The sequence below is a fragment of the Callospermophilus lateralis genome, unplaced genomic scaffold (genome assembly GCF_048772815.1).
Source record: "Callospermophilus lateralis isolate mCalLat2 unplaced genomic scaffold, mCalLat2.hap1 Scaffold_101, whole genome shotgun sequence".
Lineage (NCBI taxonomy): Eukaryota > Metazoa > Chordata > Mammalia > Rodentia > Sciuridae > Callospermophilus > Callospermophilus lateralis.
Window position 1 is genome coordinate 3,997,831 of NW_027510272.1, and position 24,939 is coordinate 4,022,769.

Below are 24,939 nucleotides of genomic sequence, written 5' to 3' on the forward strand. Positions count from 1 at the left end.
CTCCACAGTTCCTGCTGGCTGGCTTTGCCCTGCATATTGGAGCTTATCCTAGACTTGGACCTGGTAGGTGAAGCGGTCCTTCTCAGTGAACTTCAAGTTGATGTTATCTGCTCTTCAACCCTGGGTTGTTTCCTGTAGGAATTTTCCTCTCTACCTCCTGCCCCTATGAAACTACTCTGCATTCTAACCACAAAGGGAGTGTGTTCTCTTGCATCATTCTGCAGACTGGCTGACATCTAGTATTCAGTTGGCAAGCATTTATTAAAGGAAAGGCTCAACAATACAAATAATTCAGACTTCTGAGGCCTCATCCAGCCTCATTAATTAATTGAAATTTCAACTAATTAATGAGACTTTATAAATTTGTGGTCTTCATATTACTTAACTGTCAAGTGGAATAATGCCACATATTAACTTTAGTGAGATATTATATGTACACCTAATTATAATCTTACCACTCCTTAGAAGAAAGCTGTTGCAAAAATTCAGCTACCAAACCAGTGAAGATGTTTCCTATATATTAGCAAATTTCAAAAGCTTACACTATTTTCAGTAGTGACAAAAGCAAGCTGTATTTTAATGCTAGGTAGCTCAGTAGAAGAGGTGTTTTCTGCTTTAGGAAATATAGCTGTCCATTTCTGCTTTAGGAAACGTAGCTATCCATTTTCTTTTTATTTGTCTGTGGTATTGGGGATCAAACAAACCCAGGAAGAACTTCATGCATGCTGGGCAGACACTCTACCACTGAGCCACATCCCTAGCCCAACAGTCATCCATTTTCTTAAAAGTGGCTTTTAAAAAAGGGATGATGTGGGGTTTATACTTAGGTAAGAAAAAGTCATCAACAAATAACTGTGAATGAGCATGAGCAACGAGTAGGCACCAGTGAAGTTACAGAATATCCCAGCAAAAGTGCCAGAAAGAGGGCTGGGGACATAGCTCAGTTGGTAGAGTGCTTGCCTTACCTGTGCAAGGCCCTGGATTCAATCCTCAGCACCCCCCTCCCTCCAAAAAAAAAAAAAAAAAGCCAGAAAGAAAGTTTTGAGAGGTATGAGGAAGAGTGGAATAGAAATGATGCCCTCACAAGGGAGGGTCCCAGGAACAGAGTGTGTGTGATTTTCTTGTGAGCACTAAATTTATAGTGTCTGTGCTACTTGGTTGCTTCTGGCTATGAAGTGGTATGTGCATACATATCATGATAGCCCTTAGTAAGTGTTTTCAGTCTCAGAACAGTGGGTTTTATTGTTTTATGTATTTATTTTGGGGTGCTAGGGATCAAACCCAGGGCTTTGTGCATGCTAAGCATGTATTCCATCACTGAGCAACACCTCCTGCCCTCAAGACTGGTTTTTTTTTTTTAAACCTTTCAACTTTACTTTTTGTTTTAATGTGAAAAATACTCAATCCAAAAGTCAAACTATATAAAATATATCCTCAGAGAAATCTCATCCCTCCTTCCACCCAACCCAGACTCCAGAGTAAGCCCATGTTCATTAGTTTTTACTGTTTCACTCCCTGATATTCTTTTCTGTAAAAAGCCAAATGTACCATTTTCCTTTTTTATAGAGGATTGCACATGGTGTGCATCCTTTTGCATAATGTGGATTCACTTGGAAATATCTGGGGTCTCTGAGAACTGCGTTCCTTTGGGCTTCATAGTACTCTGGAATGTGAGTGAGCTGTCGTTTATTATTCAGCCTTCTCTGAACAGGCATTTGCCTCATTCCTAGGATTTTGATATTAGAAATAATGCCACAATAAGTAATCCTGTGCATATGGTATTTCATATTTATGAAGAAGGATCATAAGCAATTAAAGAGAAATACATCAGTAGTTTTCCTGACATTTTTGTAAATGTCTTTACCAATAGCCATGTCTGAGAGTACTTGGGAGTTGTGCTGCATATATATAACAGTTCAGTGCATTTATTGAACACCCACATACATAAATTCAAATACACACTCTACACACACACACACCAGAAGTGCAGCTGAAGGTCAAAAGGTGGAGGCTGGAAGAGTGTACTTTCCTCAAATTTTCTTAACCTACCAACGACAGAGCTGGGAGTACCATAAGTTCTGAATGTCTTCCTGTGCCTTTCTGCTATCCTGTAGTCTTAGAACAGTGCTAGGGAGCTGGAGCCAAACAAAATAGGCTTCTCAGGGTAATGTTGGTTAGGCCAGGAGAAACAATGCCAAGGGGTGTTAATTTCATTATTATAAAAAAACTTTGAGCAGAACACCCACCCTTTTCTGAGCAGGACACTCACTAAGGGTTTAAATTTGTGACATGGTATTCCTAACATTCACATATCCAGAGAAAATATAAATTCAGAAATGTAAAAGTACTTTGAAAGAAAAAAATCCTTTCTAAAGTTCAGTACATCAGTTCTATGTGTTTGGCATCTGAAGAACCAGGGAACCTGGGGCTGGTCTATCAAATTAGTGACCACTTTAGGGAACTCTTGAAAGGGAAATTCCAAAGCAGGCAATGCTGGAGGCAGGAGTCTTTATTTCTCCACATAGGTTTTGTCACCACTGATCCTCGTTCTTTGGCCTGTGGACTGAGTCTCTGCTGAGCTTTCCACAGGAGCAGCCAGTGCTACAGGAAGGGAGGGTTTCAACTAGCGTTCTGATGTTCCCTGACCTTTGGGGCCAGCAGCCATTAGGAGAACCTGTTTCCTGACTATGGCAAGCTTGAGCATCAAGTTCCAAGAAAGTTTGCTTCTGATGGAAAATAAAGTAGACCCATTTAAAGTGACACATGGAAGAAACACCCTGTCTCCCAGTTTATCACAGAAGACTCTGGTGAAATGAATTGTAATTTGGGGCAGAGACCTGAAATTGCTCTTCCCTGCCAAAATAAATTGATTTCTTCGGCTGTCTAAACCTCATTTCTTGAACTGGACAGGAGCTCACCTAAGCTAAATTAAACTCATTTTCCATTAATAAAAACTGGGTCACTCTAGACTGCTTGAGTATGCTTCTGAGTGTCTTAAAGCACATTCCAGAAAGCCCAGTGTTTCAATGCTATTTTCAAAACTCACCTAATTTAGCTAGCATAACCCATAACATTTGCACACACCTCTCCCTTGGTGTGCTGCTATAGATTTGGGGTCTATTTCTAACTTCGTTATATCTGTCAGTCAGATCGTAGCAGGAAGACATCCTTACACACCTAATGGGGCTGGAGAAAGGCCAAAGGGATGGACCGGCTGCCTGCCTACCTTGGGCCCCTGCCTTGCCCAAAGAAAGCTTGGTTTTCTCTGTGCCTTTGTTTTCTCTGTGCTACTCGTAGCTTTGCTCTACAGTATTCTGGAAGTTTTATTTATACCTAGGGGTCAAGAGACTGGATCTTGGAGGTAGAAGTTGTACAGTATAAAATAGATGCCATACGTGGAGCCATCTTAGAAAAGGTTTATTCAGGGAGGTCAGAGCATTTCTGATTTGAGATCTCCCTGAGCAGTTGGTGACATTGGCTTGTTCTTAATCATTTGAGGTGGATGTGAGCCACTAGGGTGACATCTGGTCTCCTACTCCAAGGCTTGTGCATATTCAGCTGCCCTACCTTTTTGTTTAGAAACCCATCTCTACCATGTCAGGAGTTGGACTTATTAGGAAAGCCCATTGTTCCCTCTCCCACCTTTCTCTTCCTGCAACTGAGAGAGGGCCTAGGGTGGGCCTCATGGGGGCTGCCCATGAATCCTGACTTACACTATCTGGAAGATATAAGTCCCAACTGTGGGGTGAATAGTTTAAATAAGGCATTTGGGATATTGTGAAATATAAAGATCTAGAAATATTAAAATAGTGGGAGATGTCTTTCAAATTAAAAAAATGAGAGGGGGATAAAAATCTTTGTAGTACTTTATTTCATGCATTCTTTACTAATCTGAAGAATCATACCATGTAACTTTTTAAAAATGGGACTGGAGGTATAGCTTAGTATAGTGCTTGCTAGCATCTGAGACCCTGGGTTCAATTACCAGCACCACAAAACAACAACAAAATTTACCTTTCTACTGAAATAGTCACAGTATTTAGAAATGTGGAAAGCCAGCCAAATAATAGGAAAATAAATGCTTACTCCTGTTTTCCTTCCTTTTTAAAAAATTTAAATGAACAGTCATGAGAAACAAGGGTGGGCCTCTCTTTAACTTTTGGCCTGCCCTGATTGATCACTCCAGATTTTCATGCTTTTACGCTATATTCTTTCCTCCTTCCTTGTTTGTTTGAGATCTTCTCAACGATATTCAAGTTACTCACCACTGACAAAGTTTCTCTTACTTCTGTTTCTAGTGCACAGAGGCCAAAAAACATTGCTGGTATTTTGAAGGACTCTATCCAACATATTATATGTAAGTATTTGCCTCTCTGTTGATTTGAATCTGGGATCATCTCTTTTTCTGGGAATTATTTCTTTAATATGTAGTTGCCTGGGTTATGGGATGGGGAAAGCCCAGGCATGGCCCAACCTCCACCCCAGGATTTTGCCCTGCCTGTGCTCATAGATAGCAGGTGGCCTCCCTGAGGGCATTCAACCTGCTCAGACCAGTCACTCTGAGCACATGAAATAATACTACATGCTCTGTGAGGTATCTGAGCTCCTCCTAAATGATTGGTAAAAAGGTGCAAGGTGTTTTTGGAAGGCAAAACTTATGTTGGTTTATATTTTCCTAAGCAAAAGAAGAAGAACAATTGGAATAGATTTATGTCTTGAGCAAGACAAGAAATAGTTTTCAGCTGAGCTCATGTAGTATGTGCACTTGTATGGGGAGGAGGGATGAAAGAGAGAGAAGAGAAAGAGAGAGAGAGAGAGAGAGAGAGAGAGAGAGAGAGAGAGAGAGAGAGAATGAGAATGTGTGAAAGAGAAATCACAACTTCATCTCCCTCAAGCCACGCCCTAGACAGGTGCAGCTGTAGCTCTGCTCTGCATAGCTCTCCACTCAGGTGGCAGGGACTGTTCCTTCCTGTGCCCTCCTCAGTGTTTGTCAGGCTTGCTCTTATGAAAGTGTGCTGGGCTTTCTCCCTATTACTATTATTAATATCTGCTGGGTTAGCCACAAACTCTACACAGCCACCTGCCTAGGTAACTGGTTACCTCTCCAGGATATCAATTACTGTTTTTGTCTGTGTTTTGAAGTTCCATAGGTTTTGTGTGGACTGTTCCAAATCAATTTTTGCCAAAAGCTCTGATATCTTAATTTAATTCTGTAAAACATCAGATTTTTCAATAATATACACAAATTATATTATAGCAGAAGCACAGTACACTCCAGTATATAGACTAATTAGACAGGAAATGCATACTACAGCCAGCCAGACACAGATTATCCCCAAATTGCGTCTATTCTAAATGTATAGACTTTTTCCCTTGTCATTTTCCCCTAAACAATAGAGTGTAACTACTATTTACATAGAATTTGCATCATATTTGGTATTATAAGTAATCCAGAGATGATTCAGAGAGATATGCATGAGCTCTGTACAAATGTTAGGGTATTTTTTACAAGGGAGTTGAGCATCCTTGAATTTTGGTATCTGCAGGGGTACTGGAACCAATCCCCTTAGGTTTCCGGAGACAACTGTAATAACTAAAAGTGTTGTTTCTTAATTTGTCCAGGTTGTACATTTTTTTTTTACATTGTACATTGTACATTGTTTTCTGTTATTCTTACCTGTCTAGGGAGACCAATCTGAAAGGAGGAAGACTTATGCATATGTGAAGCACAGGGAAATTGGCAATGTCTTGTCTTGGTTTCATACTGAAAAGCAGGAGTCCTTAACACCCCACATTGCAGGGGTCCTGGCAGAAAGCCTTTGCAACTGTAGAAAGACAAAACCCACTTATAAAATAAAGCAGCAGCATAAGGACTTTGATTCTAATTACAGAGCTATCAGGTTGAAGAAAAATTGTTATGAGATAACAGGGAGATCAAATATTTTGTTTCTTCTCTGTTTAATGAATATCCATTAGTCTACCTTCTTTCCTTGATTCAGCTTCTTGCATCAAGGTGCATTACCTGCTTCTTCAAATGTGTTCTTCCTTGAAAACAGATATTTCTCCAGTTGTTTTGTAGATCAATTTGTGAGAGTCAGCAGCTATTCTTATACTCATTCATTTGTTTCTTTCTTTATTTTTACTACATATTTTGAGAGTATTTTTGCATTAAGAGAGAACACAAAGACAAGTCCTGCTTTCATCATTCAGACCTGCTGTTTTGGTTTCCTTTCCTTTTCTCCAGTGGTGAGAAGGATCCAGATGTACTATCTCAAAAGATGAAAAGTCAAGTCACTTTAATGACTTAAGATACTGACATTAAAATACTGACACTCAACCAAGAAATAATAACAAGTAATACTTATTGCACCTAATATAGGCTAGGCATACCCTAGACTTGAATTAATGCCGTTAATCGCATAGCCTTTGGAAAACCCAACCCACAGCCACTCGTCCTCTTGATTCTACTTCTGATCTTCCTGTATTTGTAGTGCCCTCATTTGAACCCAGTCCTCTCTAAATGCTCATGTGAACCAAACAGAAAGTTTTGAATGCATCTTCTCTCCTCCAGATCTTATACCTTCTAAATTTTCATGTTCCTTTTATGAATACAAACATTACAGACAAAGTTTAGCTTGATCTTTCTTTCTTTCTTTCTTTTAAAAATATCTTCTTTCTTTATTTTGAATTCCATCAGAGCTATGACTTACACTTTTTGGAATTTCCTGTGCCTAGAATAGTGCCTGGCACATTCCTAAATGTTGAGGCAATGCCTGTCCCTCCAGTCCCCACTATGCACTCAGTAGGTGACTTTTTATTGAAGTCTTCCATGATTCCGTTTCCCTTCCCCTAAGTCAGAACTTCCTCCTTCCCCATTTGGCTCTGATATAGCACCTTGAATAGTCCTCACTAACACTAGTTGAACACATGGTGTGTTCCCTGAAGGCTCCCAGGAAGTGGCAGTGAAATATAAACATTTTACATACATAACTTTGTCCAATGCCTGACACAAGTCAATGTTTGTCCTCTGATTTGTGCAGCTTTCTATCCCTGTCATTATTTCTTATATTCTGGTATCCTTTCCCTAAGCATAGATTTTAAGTAGGTAAAAAAGATCTGGACTCAAATATTTGTTCAATTTTTTTTATTTGAGGTGAAACTCAGCAAATAAATTAACCCTTTTAAAGTGAACTATGTAGTAGCACAGAGGAATATCCTCTGTGCTACTGTTCACCACCTCTATCCAGTTCTAAATAGCTCCATTACTTCATCCTATTATTTACCAGCTCTTTGACCTCATCAATTTCCTCCTCTATAAAACGTGAAGACAAGTTCTGACCTTCTGGATCATGGTCAAAATTGAAGTCACATGTGAATATCTACATACTCAATGCTAACATACATTTCCACTATGTAGGTTCATGTGATTAATTCTTCCACAGACTAAATTTGCTACTTCTGTGCACATTTAAGGAATGTCAGAGTCCTGATGTAACCTTGAGCCCATCATGATGCCAAGAAGAAGAGCTACTTAACTTCAGGCAGCCAGCACTTGGGATAGTTAACACTCAAAAGCCATTCTCCCTGATCTCTAACAAGTTGGATAATGAAATGTTTTTATCCAAAAGGAGTAAGGAGAAATTGCTTCCATATCAAAGCTGGTCTTGCCCAAGGATAGATTTGCTGCAGGTCATGTGGTAGCCACAGAAGGCTCACAACACATACTAGAAGTGCTTGGGATTGCAGAAGACATGGCTGTCCAATTAAGCCAATTCTGGGGATTCTGTGGAGTTGAACCTGACATGGGTGCAGGCAATGGAAGACTCCTAGCCAGCCTGGGCTCACCGTGTTGCTCAGCCAGGACAGGATCAAGCCTCTCTATGGACTAGCGATCTGTTTTCTTTACACTGCCCCTGACCTGGACTCTCTACACATTTATGTGCAAGGTGCTCTCCAAAAGCAGTGACAGCTGCTCTTCATTCTCTCAAACCCAAGTATTTGTTGAGTGTCTGCCACATGTCATTTGTGTATTGCTGTGCTATACAGGACAGGGAAGGTACTTGGGCCTCAGGGTTATGGTGTAATACTGTGAGACTGGTTATTTCTGAAGCAACTCTAACATTACATTTAAAAACCTACAAGTTATAGCAGATCTCATTTTAAAAATACATTTCCAATGTATTATTCCTTTCATTTCTTCTGGGTAAAGTGCTTTATATAAGATTCTCCAAAATGGATAATTCCTTAAAGATATGTTGATTCAAGTTGGCATCCTTCCACGCTGTTATAGATTAATTTTTTTCCCATGCAGGAAATATATTTCAAATAACACTGCTGTTTTGTGACTGTAACTTACCATGTAGAATTCATTGGGGGAAAGAACATCTAGGTGGCAAACTTGTCTTGGAAACTTTGCTTTTATATTTGAAAATCTAATTTCTTTTTGTCTCACCAGAAATCCCATCTGACATTCCTCCTTCTTGCCTCTCTGCATGTCTCTGAATTTCATTTCACTGTTCTAAGCTCATAGAGGCTAATTTTTTTTAATGATACTTAAGTTTCCATTGGAGATACCTAGAAATATATCACTCTCACCTGTTCGGATTTTGTTATGTTAAATTTAACACTCTTTCTGCCCTCTCCTTAGCAAGTTTTATTTCCATTTGATATTTTAAAAGAGTTGAGCTGAGAGACTACATATGTATATGTACCAAAAAAAAAAAATCTTATTTTTGAAGAAAAAATTTGTCCTTTGGGATCCATAGAGAAACACATATTTCAAGCCTCTCTCCTTTTTTTTTCTTTCCCTACTTTTCACTTCATAACCTTTCTTTACTGTTGCAGCTGCCCTTTAGAAAGCTCTTAATTAAAATGGAGTCTTTTTTTTTTTTTGTACTTTGGTTCTGGGCTTACTAGATGTCTCCTCTTAGCAACAGTATGGTTTAAAAATAGCAACTGGTCATGTGGCCTCCCCAAATCAGGTTCCTTTGCTCAAGTCTGTACTTGAGTTTTCCTTCCACTCAGGATTCCCTCACTCAACCCCTTGTGTGCAAGGCTTAGAACACAGTGTGAGCTGCCAAGAGGCAGGAGATGAGAAGATAAGGAAAGGCCCTGCCAAGGAGCACAGCCAAGGGCCCTGCAGGCATGGATCCAAAGGAGTACTCTTTCCTCCCCGTCCAAAAAGTATAGCAGACAAAAGTGGCATTTATCAGAGAAGAGGCTCAATACAGTTTCATATCCGGGAGCTCACTTCCACACCCAGGTAGCTACAGGAAGCACTGTGACCTTCTATCTCATCATGCAATAGGGAGCTCCCACCCCTTGCAGGTTCTGCATCTGGTGCTTCTGCATGTGCAGAGCAGAAGCCACTATAAGGTACTATGCGTTCATATTACCTACCATCTTGGGTTGTTGTGCAGTGTATCATCAAGTTTGTGATATATAGAGGAAGGACTCAGTAACAATGTGTAATATCTGTACTGTGGGTAACACTTGTGATTTCATTATAGCAGTTTTTCACACACTGAAGCTTGGAGAGGCAGGGTTTGTGGCTGAAGAGGAAAGGATGGAACTCTGACTGTTAAGAATCGGGGACTACCGCCCCGAGGACAGACCTGCATCATTGTAGGGTGCTGATAATTCTGAGAGAGCCCTGCCATTTACAGCAGCTGCCAGAGGTTATTTGGAAGTCCCCTTGGTGCCTGAATTGATACCACATGGCAGTAACTGACCCCTTCCCGACAGTGGAGTCACATTTTAGATAAAGAGCAGTGTCTCTTGTCTACAAGAGATATACTTTCTAAAAGCTGAAGTTTGTGGTCTCAGCTCTCCAGAGGCTGTCCTGTCCATAGTCATATCCAGGGAAAGATCTGGTGTCTGGAAGATGGCTTGGAAACAGCAGCAGGCAGAGGTGATCTGGTCCATGTTAGTATGTCAGGCATATGATATGACACAAAGCCCAGGAATAAGAAGAGGTGATGTTTACAGAGCACCAACTCTGTGCAATGTACCTTCCTACTGATCATAAATATATAATGCTCTTTAGAAATCCTTTGACAAGGGTCTTTCTCTCTTTCTTTCTCCCTGTTCTAGCTGAGGATTGTGTGTCTAAGAAGACCTCAGACCATGTTTCTTCACATGACTCATTGTTGGTGAAATGAAAGTCTGTTGTCTCCTCACTAGTCTGGGAGTTCATCAAGGGCACAGGTTCAGTCTTGCTGAGTTGCCTATCTTCTGCACTAACACAGGACCTGGCCCATAGAAAATATTCAATATATATTTAATAACTCAGGCAAATGGTAGCCTAGAGGAAGGATGGAAAATGGAGACGTGATTCAGGCAGCAGTCTTGGGTGTTGGAGAATGTTTTAGGGGCTGGAAGTCAAGAGACTTTTGTGGTTCAGCTCTGCCATCAGGTTGCTTTGTGGTATTGGGCAAATCTCCAAACCTTTCTGGGCCCCAGTTCCCTATGCTGCATAGTCCTCAAGGATTCATTGTGCTTGTTCCATGACACTCTAGCTGGCTGCTCACAATAATTTATAGCCTAGAGATTAAAAGGCAAATGATAGAAATGGTGCGTGTGTTATACCTGAGACAAGCAGCAAATGTGAGATGGATTTTAGCTCATTAAGGGTCCAACCTACTTGCCAAATACAAATCTAGCACCTTATATTTTCCTTTCAAAGCAGTGAGTCTTCTGCAGGTCTGCATATTCTGACACAACAGTAGGAAAGGGTGTGAATCCCACAATTGGGTAGTTGGGTGGATCTGTGAGCCTGTGCCCACTCATTGGTCCAGATGTTGAAATTCCTTAAACATCATATTATATCTGAATTGGAGCTTTCAAACTATCAGGTATATAAATATTAATTTGAACAACGACTTTTCTTTATGCCAAAGAATGCTGATGATCTAGATGTGCAAGTTCCTTGTTCTCTTAATGAAATAGAAGAGACTCTGTCATCACCCAGACAATCAAGGGTAGATTAGAAATGGTTGAGCTTTCTGGACTGGACATCAGTGATTTAAAAGAGTGAATAAACCCTAATGCCTTCTAAGGAGCTGGCAGGTAGAAAAGATTTTACCCCAAAGATGATGCCTAACTTACCTTTATTCTTAGAATGCTGGGGATACCTTAAGACCATTACAATCTAATTTTACTAACGAATGACACCAAGATAGACTCATCATTTCCCTGGGCTTGAAGTATGATCAGCAGTCTTACATGACTGGACCACATTTCTGGTTGCCAGAGGGATGGAGCAGAGGTACAGGGCTCAAATGAATTCTTGGTGTTCTGTTGGCTCGCATATCTTAGTTGTTGATTCAGCTATAAGTGCCCTGAAAAAAAGAATGTGGAGAATCATTTTTGAAGTTAGCTTCATCTTCATTGAGACTATAGGGAATCTGCATGCTCTGTTGTTGAAGGGAGAGAACGGAAGGGAACAAATAGATGGACGGCGTTTTAGTAAAGATAACAAAAAGATAGGGTACATGAAGCAAATAAGGAATAGGTCCATCAAGGTCCTGCATTTCTGAGGACCTGTTATTTCCAGATTATCATTAAAAGGGAGAGAGCCAGAAGAGATGGTGTGGAGTCAAAGACCAGGAAGGCAGGGCCTGCCCTTTGGGCACTCCTGGTCCCTGGCTTATTCAGCAGTGGACAGAGGCTCTTCTTTCTAGTATTACTCTTCTCCGCTTATTAATTTCAACCAAACCATTCTCAGATCATATTTCTAAATCCCTTGTTGGAGTGTGAAACTTCTTTTAAAAGACTTATATTACCCTATGTGGTTGTCTCTCTCTGGATTCATTTCTCTGCTGTGAATAAATAATGTCATGAATGGCTAAAGTGATGTTCACAGGTATCAAATTAGGTTCCCCAAACAAGCTTTGCAGAGCCAGTGCCCAGCTGGGTCACTTTACCTAGAATAGGAGGTGCCAGGGTCAGATCCAGTGTCCACAGATACAAGGCCACCTTTGACCAGTAGGAAACATAGGTGTGAGCTCCCCTCAGGGTCCCATAGTCAGACACTGGGGTCTGATGTGTGCCATATACCAGGCTCTCCTTCTAGCATGGAGAACTTTGGGGATGTACAGGGTGGAAAAGGTGAGTGGAGGAGGGGAGGAGTGCTTGTTTCACTCTGCATTCTTCCACATGTCCCTTTCCAAACCTCTGCTGTTCTGTTCTAAGTGATGAAAGGGTTAAGCACTGCCTTTAGTTAGCAGCCTGGAGAGGCAGGCTGGGAAACAGATATTCTAAAGCAGGAATTCATTTCTCACTTTCAAGTTCTTGTTGAGCTTATCAATGAATATTCTTGGTATAAGAGATATTTTCTGCTTCATAACAGAGAGGAATATTTCACTTGTAATCTTCCACTCAAGAGCACTAGCTTGACCCCTAAAATGTGACCATTTATATATATATTTTGATTTTTTAAATTAATGATGCATAATAAAATTCTTCTAATTCTGTATGCAAAGCAACCTCATCTTTTTTGGTAGTGATAGAGATATACCATAATTTATTTTCACATTCCCCTATGATTATTGTCAATTCAGGAAGAAACAGCTTTGGAGGTTGTTGTTTGCTTGTTTGTTTTCTACTGTTAGAGGTTCACAGTTCCTTAACTGTATTCCTGAAATTTAAAGCAGTGCTCATAAGTGAATTTTCAGTATTCACTTGGCAGCTAGAACAGATTTGAACAGACATGAAGCTTTTCAAAATTCTATTTAGAATGATGTTTTCTATATTTCAAGGAAGATCCTGCTGGTGGTATTATATAACACATGGTGTTTCATCTCTTATCGTTTGTGAATCAGTTCTGAGTCCAAGAAGTTGGAAAAGGATTACAGTATGCCCCAGTAATTAATAAAGGCATCTTCCTACATACTGTCTTTATGCACTAGAACTTATTTTTTTGTCATGGGTTAGGTTGGCAGAAGTAGAATTGCTGAATCAAAGATTATGCTTATTTTATCTCTGAATAAATACTGCCAGATTATTCTCTCTAAAGGATGCCATGAGGTAATGACCCATCCTTGTGTGAAAGCATCTGTTTCAAACCATCCTCACCAGCTTTGTGTATTGACATTGTAATCACAGTGTGCTTTATACTCTTTGAGTTCATGTAAATTAATGAAGTGTTTCCATCTGTGGTGATTCTCTTTTCTGCTACAATATCACTTGTGCTTAAGGCAAAGCAGCTATGATGTGCCAGGAACCATGGTAGGCTCCTGACTAGACAGAGGAATGAGACGAACTAGCTCTTCAGCTTGTATCTGATGTGGATGACGGATGCCTTTAACAATTCACGACAAAATCGTGCATGGTGAAAATTATAAATTGGAATCCTGAAAAGGAAAAAAAAACATAATGAATGGGGGAGGACATGGGGCTTGTGTTGAGAAAGATTTCACAGAGCTGATTTAAATATATATATATATATATATATATATATATATATTTTTTTTTTTTTTCAGTGCTGGGCAAGTTTAGGCATACTGTACCACTAAGCTAAACTCCCAGGCCACAGAGCTGAACTTTGAAGCATGAGGGGCAGTTTCAGAGCATGTAAGAAGCATGGAAGGCATGAAAGTATGGAGACGTATGGTATTTGGGGGGAATCATAGGCTAGAATGATTGTAGGGTACCTGGAAGATGGCTGATGGCAGGAGAAAGGAAGGTGACGCTTAACCAGAAGGGTCTTAAGTGGCCTTCTGAGGAAACAGTACTTCCTTTTGCACTGAGCAAGGCAATACTGTCAGCTTGGTCTTTGAGAAGGGTGTTTGGAAACAGGGTGGTACTTAGATGGAAGGAGAATAAAATATGGAGAGTCTGATCTTTCAGTGGAAGGGAGCTGAGGAAGAGGGCTATGGGTTTAAAAAGCATTTCTCAAGATAACTGATATGAAGATACAGGGAGTCAAGTAATTCAGAGGTCTCTGGTTGGGCAACGAGAGAGAAATCTTGAAAAAAGTAGGTTGAAGTAAGCCTTTAGCAGAAGAGTGAGCGGAGAATATCATTTGTGTTTATGGTGTAGAAGTTCTTGCAGAATATCTAGAAAGTAGAGTCACTGGAGAATTTGCTTTTGTAGCTCAGGAGGGAGTCAAAGCTAGGATGTGGATTTAAGAGTTCTGGGCAGGTAAATAATAGCTAACCAACTGCTATGCTCTGAGTGTATGTCCCTCTAAATTTGCACTTTGGAACCTAGTATTTAGTATAATACATCAAGAGTTGGGGCCTTTGGGAAGTGATTAGTGCCTTCATAAAAGTTGGAGAGAATTACCTTGTCTTCTGCCTTGTGAAGTCACAGCAATAAGACATCATCTATGAAGACCTTACCAGATAGAAATTAGTTAATACCTCATCTTAGGCTTTTCAGACTCCAGAAGTGTCAGCAATAAATTTCTGTTATTTGCACAGCACCCAGCCTGTGCTGTTGGTTAAAACAGCCTGAAAGGACTAAGACATTGACTTAAGCAGAAGTAGAGTTAAGAAAGTAAGCCAGGTGTCAACCTGATTCTAAATTCCCAGATTTGGGGGTACTAGAATCTGTCTCCCTTCCATATCTCATTGCTAAACTCATATTATTCTGTTCATATTTATCATGCCTGTATGATTTCAAATATAAGAACATTATTGTCAAATTGAAATATTGTAAGATCATAGAATGGCTGTTTTGTTGTTGTTGTTTGGTTGGTTTTTGTCATTGTTGTTTTTTACTATATTATCTTACTATTCTGGCCAGGGTTTATTTTTTTAATCTTATATGTAATCAGCCAAAAATTAGAAGGATTTTTTTTTCAGAATAGAATTAGATAGAACTGATTTTTACATGAAACCAACAATTTACTGAAACAACAACAACAACAAAAATCTGTACCCCAGAAACACTAGGGTAGAATTTCAAAAACTGGAGTTAGCAAAGTACAGCTATAGTTTAAAAGCACGTCAGTTCATCTTGTCTCATCTCCTCACCTTGACTTTGGCTGCAGCTGGGCTATTCAATGGGTTAAAATGGCAAGAAAATGAGCACTTTCTAATCTACTTGGTTTGTTAATTATAGGGTTTCTAATAAGCATTTATAGTACTTTCTTCCATGGTAGAAATAAAAATAAAGTTTCCCTAGATAAATCCAATATGCCACCCAAAATACAGGCAGTTTGGGTTTATATTAGTTTGAGAAAAGTGTCTTCTGTAATAAATATGTCTTCAAAGGAAGGACTGGCAGGAAAGCCTTATCTCCCCTCAAAAGTTACTGACAGGCCTCCTCAGAGCCACTGTTGTCCCCTCCTAGAGCTCAGAGGTGTTTGACTTTTCCGTGGGACATGTTGACCAAATGAAAATTAAAGGATCATCAAAATATGCCTGTATGTCTAAATAAACAAGCACACTTCTGCCTGTCAGGGAAACTGCATCAAACTAGGAAGGAAGATTCTAATGTATGCGTTGTCAGAGTTGAGAGAGAAAAAAAAGTGTCAGTTCATCCTTAGTCTGCAAAGCTTTAGACTAATAGATAAAAAGTCTAAAACTTTGTGTCTGCCAATGTCTTTTTAAAATGTACCCATTAGCTGGGTGCAGTGGTGCACACCTGTAATCCCAGCAGCTGGGGAGGCTGAGGCAGGAGGATTATGAGTTCAAAACCAGCCTCAGCAAAAGCAAGGCACTAAGAAATTCAATGAGACCCTGCCTCTAAATAAAATACAAAAATAGGTCTGGGGATGAGGTTCAGTAGTCGAATGCCCCTGAATTTAATCCTCCCATACCAAAAAAATTAAATTAAATTAAATTAAATTAAAAAGTACACATTAAATATGCACAAATGCTATGGTATCATGGCATTTGCATATATTCAAGCTCTTGGTATACTAATTATATCTCAATAAAGCTTAAAAAAATGATCATAAAAGAAAAACAACATTCCCCACTCCAAACCCCACATATACCTGCTGGGTGCCATGAGAAGAATAATGGGCAAAAAGCCTCCAAATTTAGGTAATTGATTTTCAGCCCTGATTGTGTACTAGAATTGAGGAATGATTACAAATCAACAGGCACCAGTTTTATTTATTTATTTATTTATTTATTTATGTTTACTGTGGAATTAGGATTGAACAAAGGCCTCACATATGCTGGGCAATTGCTGTATCACTAAGCAACATCCTCAGCCCTTTTTATGTTTTATTTTTAGACAGAATTTTACTGAGTTTCCCAAGTTGGCCTTGAACTTATGGTCATCCTCCCTCAGCCTCCCAAGTAACTGGGATGACAGGCATATGCCACTCAGCCAGCCTAGGCAGAGGTATTTTTGTAAAGCTACCTGGTGATTCTAATGTGTCTTCTGGTAATAAATGTGTCTTCAATGCTGAGAACACAACTTGCCAGAGTGCTCATCACAGAGCAAGAACATCTGAAGCTGCTGAGGTCCCACCTGACCTCCTTCTCCCTACCTGAGTTATGCCCACATAGAAAGGGTTCTGCAGGAGTGGGATTCACTGCTGCCTGGTTCAAATGGAGAGGACCTTCCCAGGGTAGTTTGGAGTCCTAAAAGAAACACTGGAGATGTACTCTATAAGTGAAGCCCTAATAAGACTGGAAATAATTACATTTTTGTGTAATGAAAAAGCTTGTTAGAGGAAGTCAGAATTGATAGTGAGTGGGAGATTTTTAAGTAATAGACTCAGTATTAGGGAAGATTTGGGTGTGACTCTTTGATGTACACCTGAAAGGAAAGTGCTTAAGCTAGTTAGTGGGAAAATGTCACAATGCTGACAAATAACCTTTCTGTCGGATGGAAAAGTCAGGAATACCCAGGACACCAGTATGCTCAGGAAGCAAGCAGCCCACCATGCTGACATTTCAGAAGTATATGTGTGAAAGATGGAATTCAAGCTCTTTGCTGTGGGAAGTCACAGGAGTGGTGGGAACCACTAGGAAAGGGATGCTTTGTGATCATTTGGAACTAATTGGGGTTTGCCCCTCTAGTCTTAAATCAAGTTGGTCTTTTTTTTTTTTTTTTCCTACCCCAGTGGGACCAGGAGACTGGGACATCTCTGACAGGGCATGGAGTTATTTGATATTGTCTTACTCAAATCTCAGCTGATAGATAGAAAATTCTAGTTTAAACAACTAGGCTAGTTAGGTGGACTGGTAACAGCAAATGACAATAAGTAAAATCCCAACATGGCAGGAAGGTCTCTAATGGAATTCACCATCGGCTCCATCACTGACATTTTATCATTGATTTTGATACTGCGGGTTATCGATGATGAGTCCCACTTCCCCACATGTTGAGGCTTGAACATTAGAGAAGCACGCCGAGGCAAGCATATAGAGCAGGCTTTATTTAAAAGGGATAACATAGACTTCTCCCAGGAGGGAGAAGCGGGCCATAGCTGGTATCCTGATATCCCAAGAAATGAGGTGTTCTGCCCTTTTTATATGTCCTAGGCTTCCTTTGTTCTCCTGCTTTTCCCCCCTTATCTTTTTCCTTCCTGCATATGTGACTAGGCCCTGTACTAGACCCAGGAATGCTTGCTGTGTTGGCCCAAAAGTGGGAAACTGGTGGGCTGAAGGGGGAAGGGCAGGATGGAGTAGCAAAGAACACTTAAGAACCTTATAGCTCCCTGTAGGGAGGGGCAATTCCTGGGACTGGTTACCTTGGCAGCAGGTTGGAGCTGGGGCAGGTTCTTGATAAGGATGGAGGAAGGGCTCAGAGGAATTAACATATCAATCTCTCAGGGGACAATCTCCAACTTCCCAGACTTAGTCAAAATTGGCCTCCTTGATCCGACCTGATTCTATTTACCTATTTATGCTGACTGCCTTTCTAATTCTGGCTTCAATTTGAATGAAAATATGGAAGGCATGCTATGGCAGTCATCAGGAAAAGAGGTGGTGTCCATTCTTCCTTCCCTGTCCCTCCTTCCCTCTCTCTTTTCCTTCCTTCCTTCCTAAATTGAGATATAATTCACATATCAGAGAGTTTATTTCCCCATTCATTTTATCAAGGAAACTGGTTTGCTCCATTTGCAGAGAAGACATCTAGCTGTGGGCTAGGCCATGTTTGTGAAGGCATCTTCCTCTTCTTGCCTCACCCTCCCTTGCCATCTACACTCCTGGTGTCTTCCTCTCTGATACTCCGTACAGCTAAGTGGACTCACTCTGTTTTGTGACATCTTTCTTTCTTTGATTTTCTTACTACAGGTAACCTGCTTTGACTTTAGGAAGCTCTCCTGTTTTATACCCCAGCTTTAGATCAGGGAAAGATTCTACTTCATTTTCAGGCCTAAGTCTCATCTCCATCTGACTAGACTCTGGAGTCTTCAGACATTGTGCTAAGGCATCTGAGGCACAGAATCACTGCTGAAGGAGGAACAGAATTGACTGGGTGGCATTTGGAATTCCTGGCTCCCAACAAAACCTTAACTCTTATCCTTAAATGACAGAAATTGTAAGAAACAGTGAATGTTTGAGTGATAGAGTAGGATCCAAAAACTGTTGACAGGTGAAAATAATTGGTTAGATTTAATACATTAAAAAAATATGGACAAGTGTAAGATACTAAACCTTACTGGATCAGTACAGGATGGGAGATAAAACTTATGGAGAAAATCTTGGATGTTTTAGCTGATAGAAGGCTCATTACAATTCACCTATGTCATGGTTGCTTAAAAAAAAAAAAAGGTTAATACTGTCTGAGGCTGCAGTAAGTGTGGAAATGGGAGCAAACTGGTATTCTTCCTAATGATGGGAAACCAACATTGTACCCAAACTTGACAGTTTCTTGGGGGAGAAAAGACCGAGGAACTCATGAGAGTCCCTTCAGGCACTAAGAGGAATGGCTTTGTCTGTTGAGAATCAGACCAACTATGGGCCAGTGTTGGATTCTGAACAAGAGGAATGCCCATTGACACAAGGCCTTGGGGATTCTCTGTCTGGCAGTGGACAGTCTCTGTGCAGGTAAGTTGAAAGTTCCTTCACTGAATGTAGTTGGAATGGATTCCTTGTTCCAGGGATGGTGCAGAGTTCTTTAGGGTCTCATTATTTTTCCCAGGCTGAAGAGATTTTCCTAGTGTGTTAGATGAGCTAAGGATCAACCTTTCTCCAAACTGTGGCTTTGCGTTTGGAATTTTCTACTGAAACGTCACAGAGCTCTGTGTTTCATTTTTCCAGAACACTCAGTTTCTTACAGGTACTTAATTGATAAGCCTATGGTAAACCTCATTGTATTTCCTGATCCTAACTCAGGAAGCATGGAAACATCTGATGTAGGCCTAGTTCTGTGGGAAATTCAGATGTTAATAAGAATAATGTAGATGATAGGCCAGATATCGAACTAAAAAAATGTTGATATTAGACAGGAAAAAGAAAGTATTGTCCTGGCAGGAACATAGCATTCTACTTAGACTTAATCCTGCAGACAGGGGAAAGGATTAGAGTCTTGCTGTTGTTTGTTTGTTTAAACTGGGTCTCAGTATTTTGCCCAGGCTGTCCTGGAACTGGGCTTAAATGAATCTCCTGCCTCATCCTCCTAAGAAACTGAGGCTACAGATACATGCCACCATCCTGGCTCAGGATTAGATAGTAAATGGAATGATGTTGAAAGGAATTCACTTGAAATTCTGAGTTTTTCCTTTTAGCCATACCCTCTTATTTAACACCAATAATATTAATGATTATAATCATAATTATTATTATAGTTATTTACAACTCCCACACACTCTATTGCTAGATATGTACCTTGAATACTTACATTATAGTTGTTCCATCAGATGCAGAGAAAATTTTTTACTGATCAGTTTAAATATGACTAATTACTATTTAACATTGTCTTGTTCTGGACTACTATAAGAATACCAAAGGATAAATGGCTTAAACAACACTCATTTATTTCTCACCATTCTGGAGTTTGAAAGCCCACAATCCAGATGCTGGCAGATTGGGGTCCTAGGTTGGAGATACTGTAATTTCATAAGGTAGATAGCAGAGAGATAAGGAAGCCCTTCTCTGCCTCTTGTTATAAAGCACTCCACCCTCATGAACTAATCATCTCCCAAGACTCTTCCTCTTTATACCATTCCATTGGGGATTAGTGTTTCAACAAGTGAATCTGGCAGAAGGTGAGGGTACAGAAACATTCAGTCCACAATGATATCACATGAAAATGTTTACATGTCAACATTTGACTGTTATTAAAATGGAAATATTTTGTGACTTTATTAACATTGAAATTCCCTGACCTAATCTGTTTTTCTTTTCTTTTCTATGTTTGTTTTTCTTTTCTACTCTTGAGATACACATGACCTAGAGGCTAAGAATAAATGTGTCTGGTAGCTAGACACTCTTCACTCCTGGGCAGTACTAAGAATGACGTACTTATTTCTCAGGCTCCAGAATTTCCCAAAGGACCATCCAGTTATGTTTGCATCTAATCACTGCTGTGACATATTTCTCTCTTGTAGCCCATATGCTTCCAGACATGTGCTTCCTTGTACATTGTACATCTTAAGGATTGCCTATCATTTAGGAGAAAGGGGCTAGACACTTCTGATTTTATCTTTGTAATATACTGAGTTACAAATTAACACCTACTCACAGTGGACCTGACCCATTCTCTGACCTTATCCGAAATCTACATTTGGATCCTGGCATACAGTCAGGAGTACTTGGTTAACAGAAAGCAGTTCCAGAGACCATTTCCACCAAAGTACATACTCTTTCCACTCTTTTTAAGGATCATGTGCATTTCAGAGTCCCAGACCTATAATTAGATGTGCTGAAGGGCAGATTTGGTTATGAGTGATGTTTGTTCTTTTCTATTGTGAGCCTGAGAATTTTTACATCTGGCACATAGTAGAACAAGAAGGAAAATCCCAGTCTGTTGTCTCCATCCTCATTTGTTCTGCATCCAACTTAGCTTTGCAGAAGTCCATTGAAATTACAAGTGCCTTTTGGAGGCTTACAGCACTAGGAGCACTGGACTTGAAGTGTTGAATGATGGGCTTATTTAGTGTGCTAGACTGCCTGTAAATGTTTACTACTTTTAATTAAACTCAATGTTACAGTTAACGTTTTGTTTATAATTTCAGCTAGTTACAATGTCAGTAGGTGTGTGCTTTGGGCCCCAATTTACCAGCAGCTTTATTGGAAGAAAGCAGCCAAGGGAAAAGGGGTAAGAATGTCACCCCATGAGTAATTGTGTGCTCCCTCGAGTGCCTGGCACTTGCCAACATCCACACTGGGAGCTGGGCCAGAACTACAGATGAGCCTCAAGGATGCTTATAGTAAACGGATCTTCAGCTGAACAAGGGAGCATAAAGCATGCTCTGTGTTTTGAGAGAAGAGAGCAGATAATCAGTTGACAATATGTATTTGCTGCTGGTGTTTCAAAATTGGATCCTGAAAAGTGAGCTCAAGCACTTAGGTATTGAATCTTGCCAACAAGGAGGAGTTTCAGTTAGGAACTCACAATCCATTATACTTGTAGTGTAGAGTACTTTCAGGCTGAAGGGTGAATATATGTGTGTGTGCATGTACATATGCATCCTAGAATCTAAGACGAGGGGCTTTAAATGTGTCTAAAAGCTTTGACAGATTTTGGCCTGTTTCTTCTCATATGGGAAATAGGATGCTGCAGAGCTTAGGTCTCAAAGCAGCAAATGCTTCTATATAAGTGTAACCGTGAAAGTGAAGTATTTTAGAAATTCAGCTCTGGAAAGACGATTCAGTTACTAAATTTAGTACTGTATACCTGCTGTCCTTTTTTATACCAGGTTATGGTTATCAATATTGGATGTATTCCAAGCCCTGACATTTTAAAGTTTCCTGAAATGCTAGCCAAGTCCATTCTTGATATCAGCGGGCAGTGACCTGGATTGAGGGGTACAACATCCCCAGTGTCTTGTTTTCTAAACTTATTTAAAACACGGCACTAATAATATTTACCTTACATATGAATCCCAGACATTTGTGATGCACTTAACCTGGTGTCTGTTATATAAGAAGACTCATAACTTGGAATTGTTGTTTTTATTTATTCAGTTGCTGTCTAATAAATTACTAAAAGATTTCCAGATTGGAATAACATTCATAATTATTATCTCACAGATTCTGAAAGTCACAAACGTGGACACAGCATAGATGGATTCTCTGCTCAGGATCTCATAAGGCAGAAATCAAGGGTTGGCTCAGTTGTGTTCTCATCTGGCCCTTGGAGTCCTCCTTCAAGTTACTTCACTTCCTTCAGTTTGTTGGCAGGGTTCAGTTCCTTATGGTTTCAGGACAGCTGGGATTATTCACAGCTACTAGAAATCACATTCAGTTCTAGCCACATGGCTCTCCTATAACATGGCAGCTACTCCTCAAACCAACAGGATAATTCTCCCATCTATACTGTATCAGTTATATATATATTTACCATGCTTATTTACCATTTCATAATCATGGAAGTGGCCCAATGTGTGCATGGGATGGGAGATTTAAGGGGAGGGGATTATGCAGGGCATATACAATCAGGAGGGAGAATCTTGGGGCCATCTTTGAATTCTGCCTATAAAACTATAATATCATCAAGAACACTCACCCTGCAAACCCATGATAGGGAACAGTGAAATGTGTGAATACCACTGACTCTAACAGCAAGAAATCCTATATCTCCCTTGAATGCTCCCCCTCTTCCTCCACACATATATGCGTACGTGTGCACGCACACACACACACACACAAACACACACACAGAGACAGACACATACACTTCTTACCAAAGAGCAAGAAGATTTTGAGAAAAAAGAACACTAAGCAATTACAGGTTGCTGTTTGTATGGTGCTGGGCCCTTTGCCTAGTCCTGGTTCAGTACCCCCCACTCCACTGGGCATTTCATTCTCTCACGTTCTGTGCTTAAACACCCTTCTCCATAGTGCATCTGCGGGACCTATGGACCAACGACTGGAGGGTCCCCCTGCTCCCAAACACAGCCCCTTCTGCTAGCACAGGTCATCTTGAGACTAAATTTTAATGTGGTTTCTGCTCAGATGTCACCTTCTCAGAGTCATCCCTGAACACCCTATTTAAAATCATGTTACCCATCACCCTGATTCTCTCAACCTGCTTTATTTTTCACTGCAGTAGAATTTATTACCATCTAAAACAGGTCCTGTTTTTCTTGTTTATTGTTTGTCTCCCTCCTTTAGAAAGAAAGTTCCTCCACAGGCGTTCCCATTTAGGTTTGATTTCTCCACGCCAGGACTCAGCAGTCCTGGGGTGGCTGTTCATCTGATGTGCACTCTTTAGGGGTCTCTGCTACATGTTAGTTGATGCAAGTCACTGCCTTACAGGAGCATCTCATTGAAATCATGACAATTTGGGTACTAGGTAGAGAAGTGCCTGGGAAAACTAGTTGTAAAAAACATCCATATTATTTGTGGGGTTTTTTTTTTGTGTGTGTGTGTGGGTGGGTATGTATGTGTGTATGGAGGGTGTGGTAGTTGTTGGGGGTGCCTCTCAGCTTAGTTAATCCTTGAAGAATATAGGATTTAGCTTCAGTCCATGCTGTGTGTTTACAAAGAGGCAGAACAAAGCTAAAAATTCCTACATATCCTGCTTTGATTTTTGGCATATGTGTGTTGAAATGTCACACAGCTTCTAGAAATTAACCCTATTAATATGTACAATTAATACATGTTAAGAAAAAAATACGTAAAACCTGCTAATAAATATAAGAAATTTGAACTGTATTTAAGAAAAATCAGAATAAACATAACCTTAGAGAAGTAGCTTTAGAGATCTGGTCTGCTGACTTCCAGGCCACTATCCTTTTTAACTAATATTTTCTTCATTTTTTTAACTTAAAACAAGCCTGTCTGTATTGCAAATTCAGTGCCAAAAATCTTCATGGAATTGTATGTTTCTTCCAGCTACTTTTTTAAAGAAAAAAATTTTTTTCACAATTAGGTTATCATTTTACATTATTGAGGAGTAATCTACCACCATTCCCACCTGGACACAGATTGCTCTAATAAAAGCTTCTCTTTGGCAGAAGTTTCTCACAAAGGGTTTGAACTTTCCTAACATTTTCCCTTTCCAAAAAAAAAAAACTAACAAAGGAAATGGGGAAGGGTAGAAATAAAAGGAACTGAATGACTCATCAGAGGCCTGCAGTGGGTCCCATTCTCAACTAGGGCCTTTCCCAGGTGGCTTTTCTGAGTCAGGACAGCTCCTGAGCGCATGCTCTCCCAGAGATTCCAAAGCCTCAGGTATGGTTAGGTATGTGGGGGAAGGAGGCAGCATGAATAATCCTAACCCTCATCAGCACTTTATGTATGGATCATGTCCTAAAAACTTAAATTATCACTCTGGTGTTATGGGCCAGGCTATATGGGTAATGACCAAACAGATTCCATTTTGCCCTGAGACTCCTTTTCATATAAGAAATGCTTCTCCCAGGGAAAGCCCCACCTCTGTACCCATCAACAGTTGTTTAGCATAGCATGTTTGACAACACAAAATGGCAATTCTTATACAATGTAAAAGTGTTCTCTCTTTGGTTCCTGTTTTTCTTGGACAATACATTCTGTCAGAGTTTGATTGTCCAGATGTTAGTAACCATTCTTTAACTTGTACACAACTAGGGATGTTTTAGCCCACTCTCTTTTCTCTTATGATTTTGGGTCTCATGACATTTTTTTTGTGGTTTTGAATCATAGCAACAGCCACGTATGCTTTAATATGGTTTTGGACTATAAAAGGGGTACTCAAACCCTGGAAGGGGGTCAAAGGGTGTAGACCTACAACCTACCTCTTGGCCTGCCAGCTGGGGGATCCAAATCGCCTGGTGAATAAAGTTTCTGTCTCTTGCTTTAAGATTCACTTGGTGATTTATTGCAATCTCAACTTAACAAAGGGCCCAACCATTCCACTCATTTTGCAAATGAAGAAACT

General features: G+C 40.1%; 1 protein-coding gene across 2 annotated transcripts in view; it reads left to right on the plus strand.

Annotated features, from left to right (window-relative positions):
• LOC143639957 (WW domain binding protein VOPP1-like) overlaps positions 1-24,939 on the plus strand; it is a 96,045-nt gene that overhangs the window by 46,672 nt on the left and 24,434 nt on the right. Inside the window, exon 2 of one of the 2 annotated variants that reach the window (XM_077107971.1) lies at positions 4,299-4,357. The exons of the other annotated variant lie outside the window; for it this stretch is intronic. Coding sequence (XP_076964086.1) covers positions 4,299-4,357 — 59 coding nt within the window. The remainder of the gene's footprint in view (positions 1-4,298; positions 4,358-24,939) is intronic. 2 annotated transcript variants of the gene reach the window in all.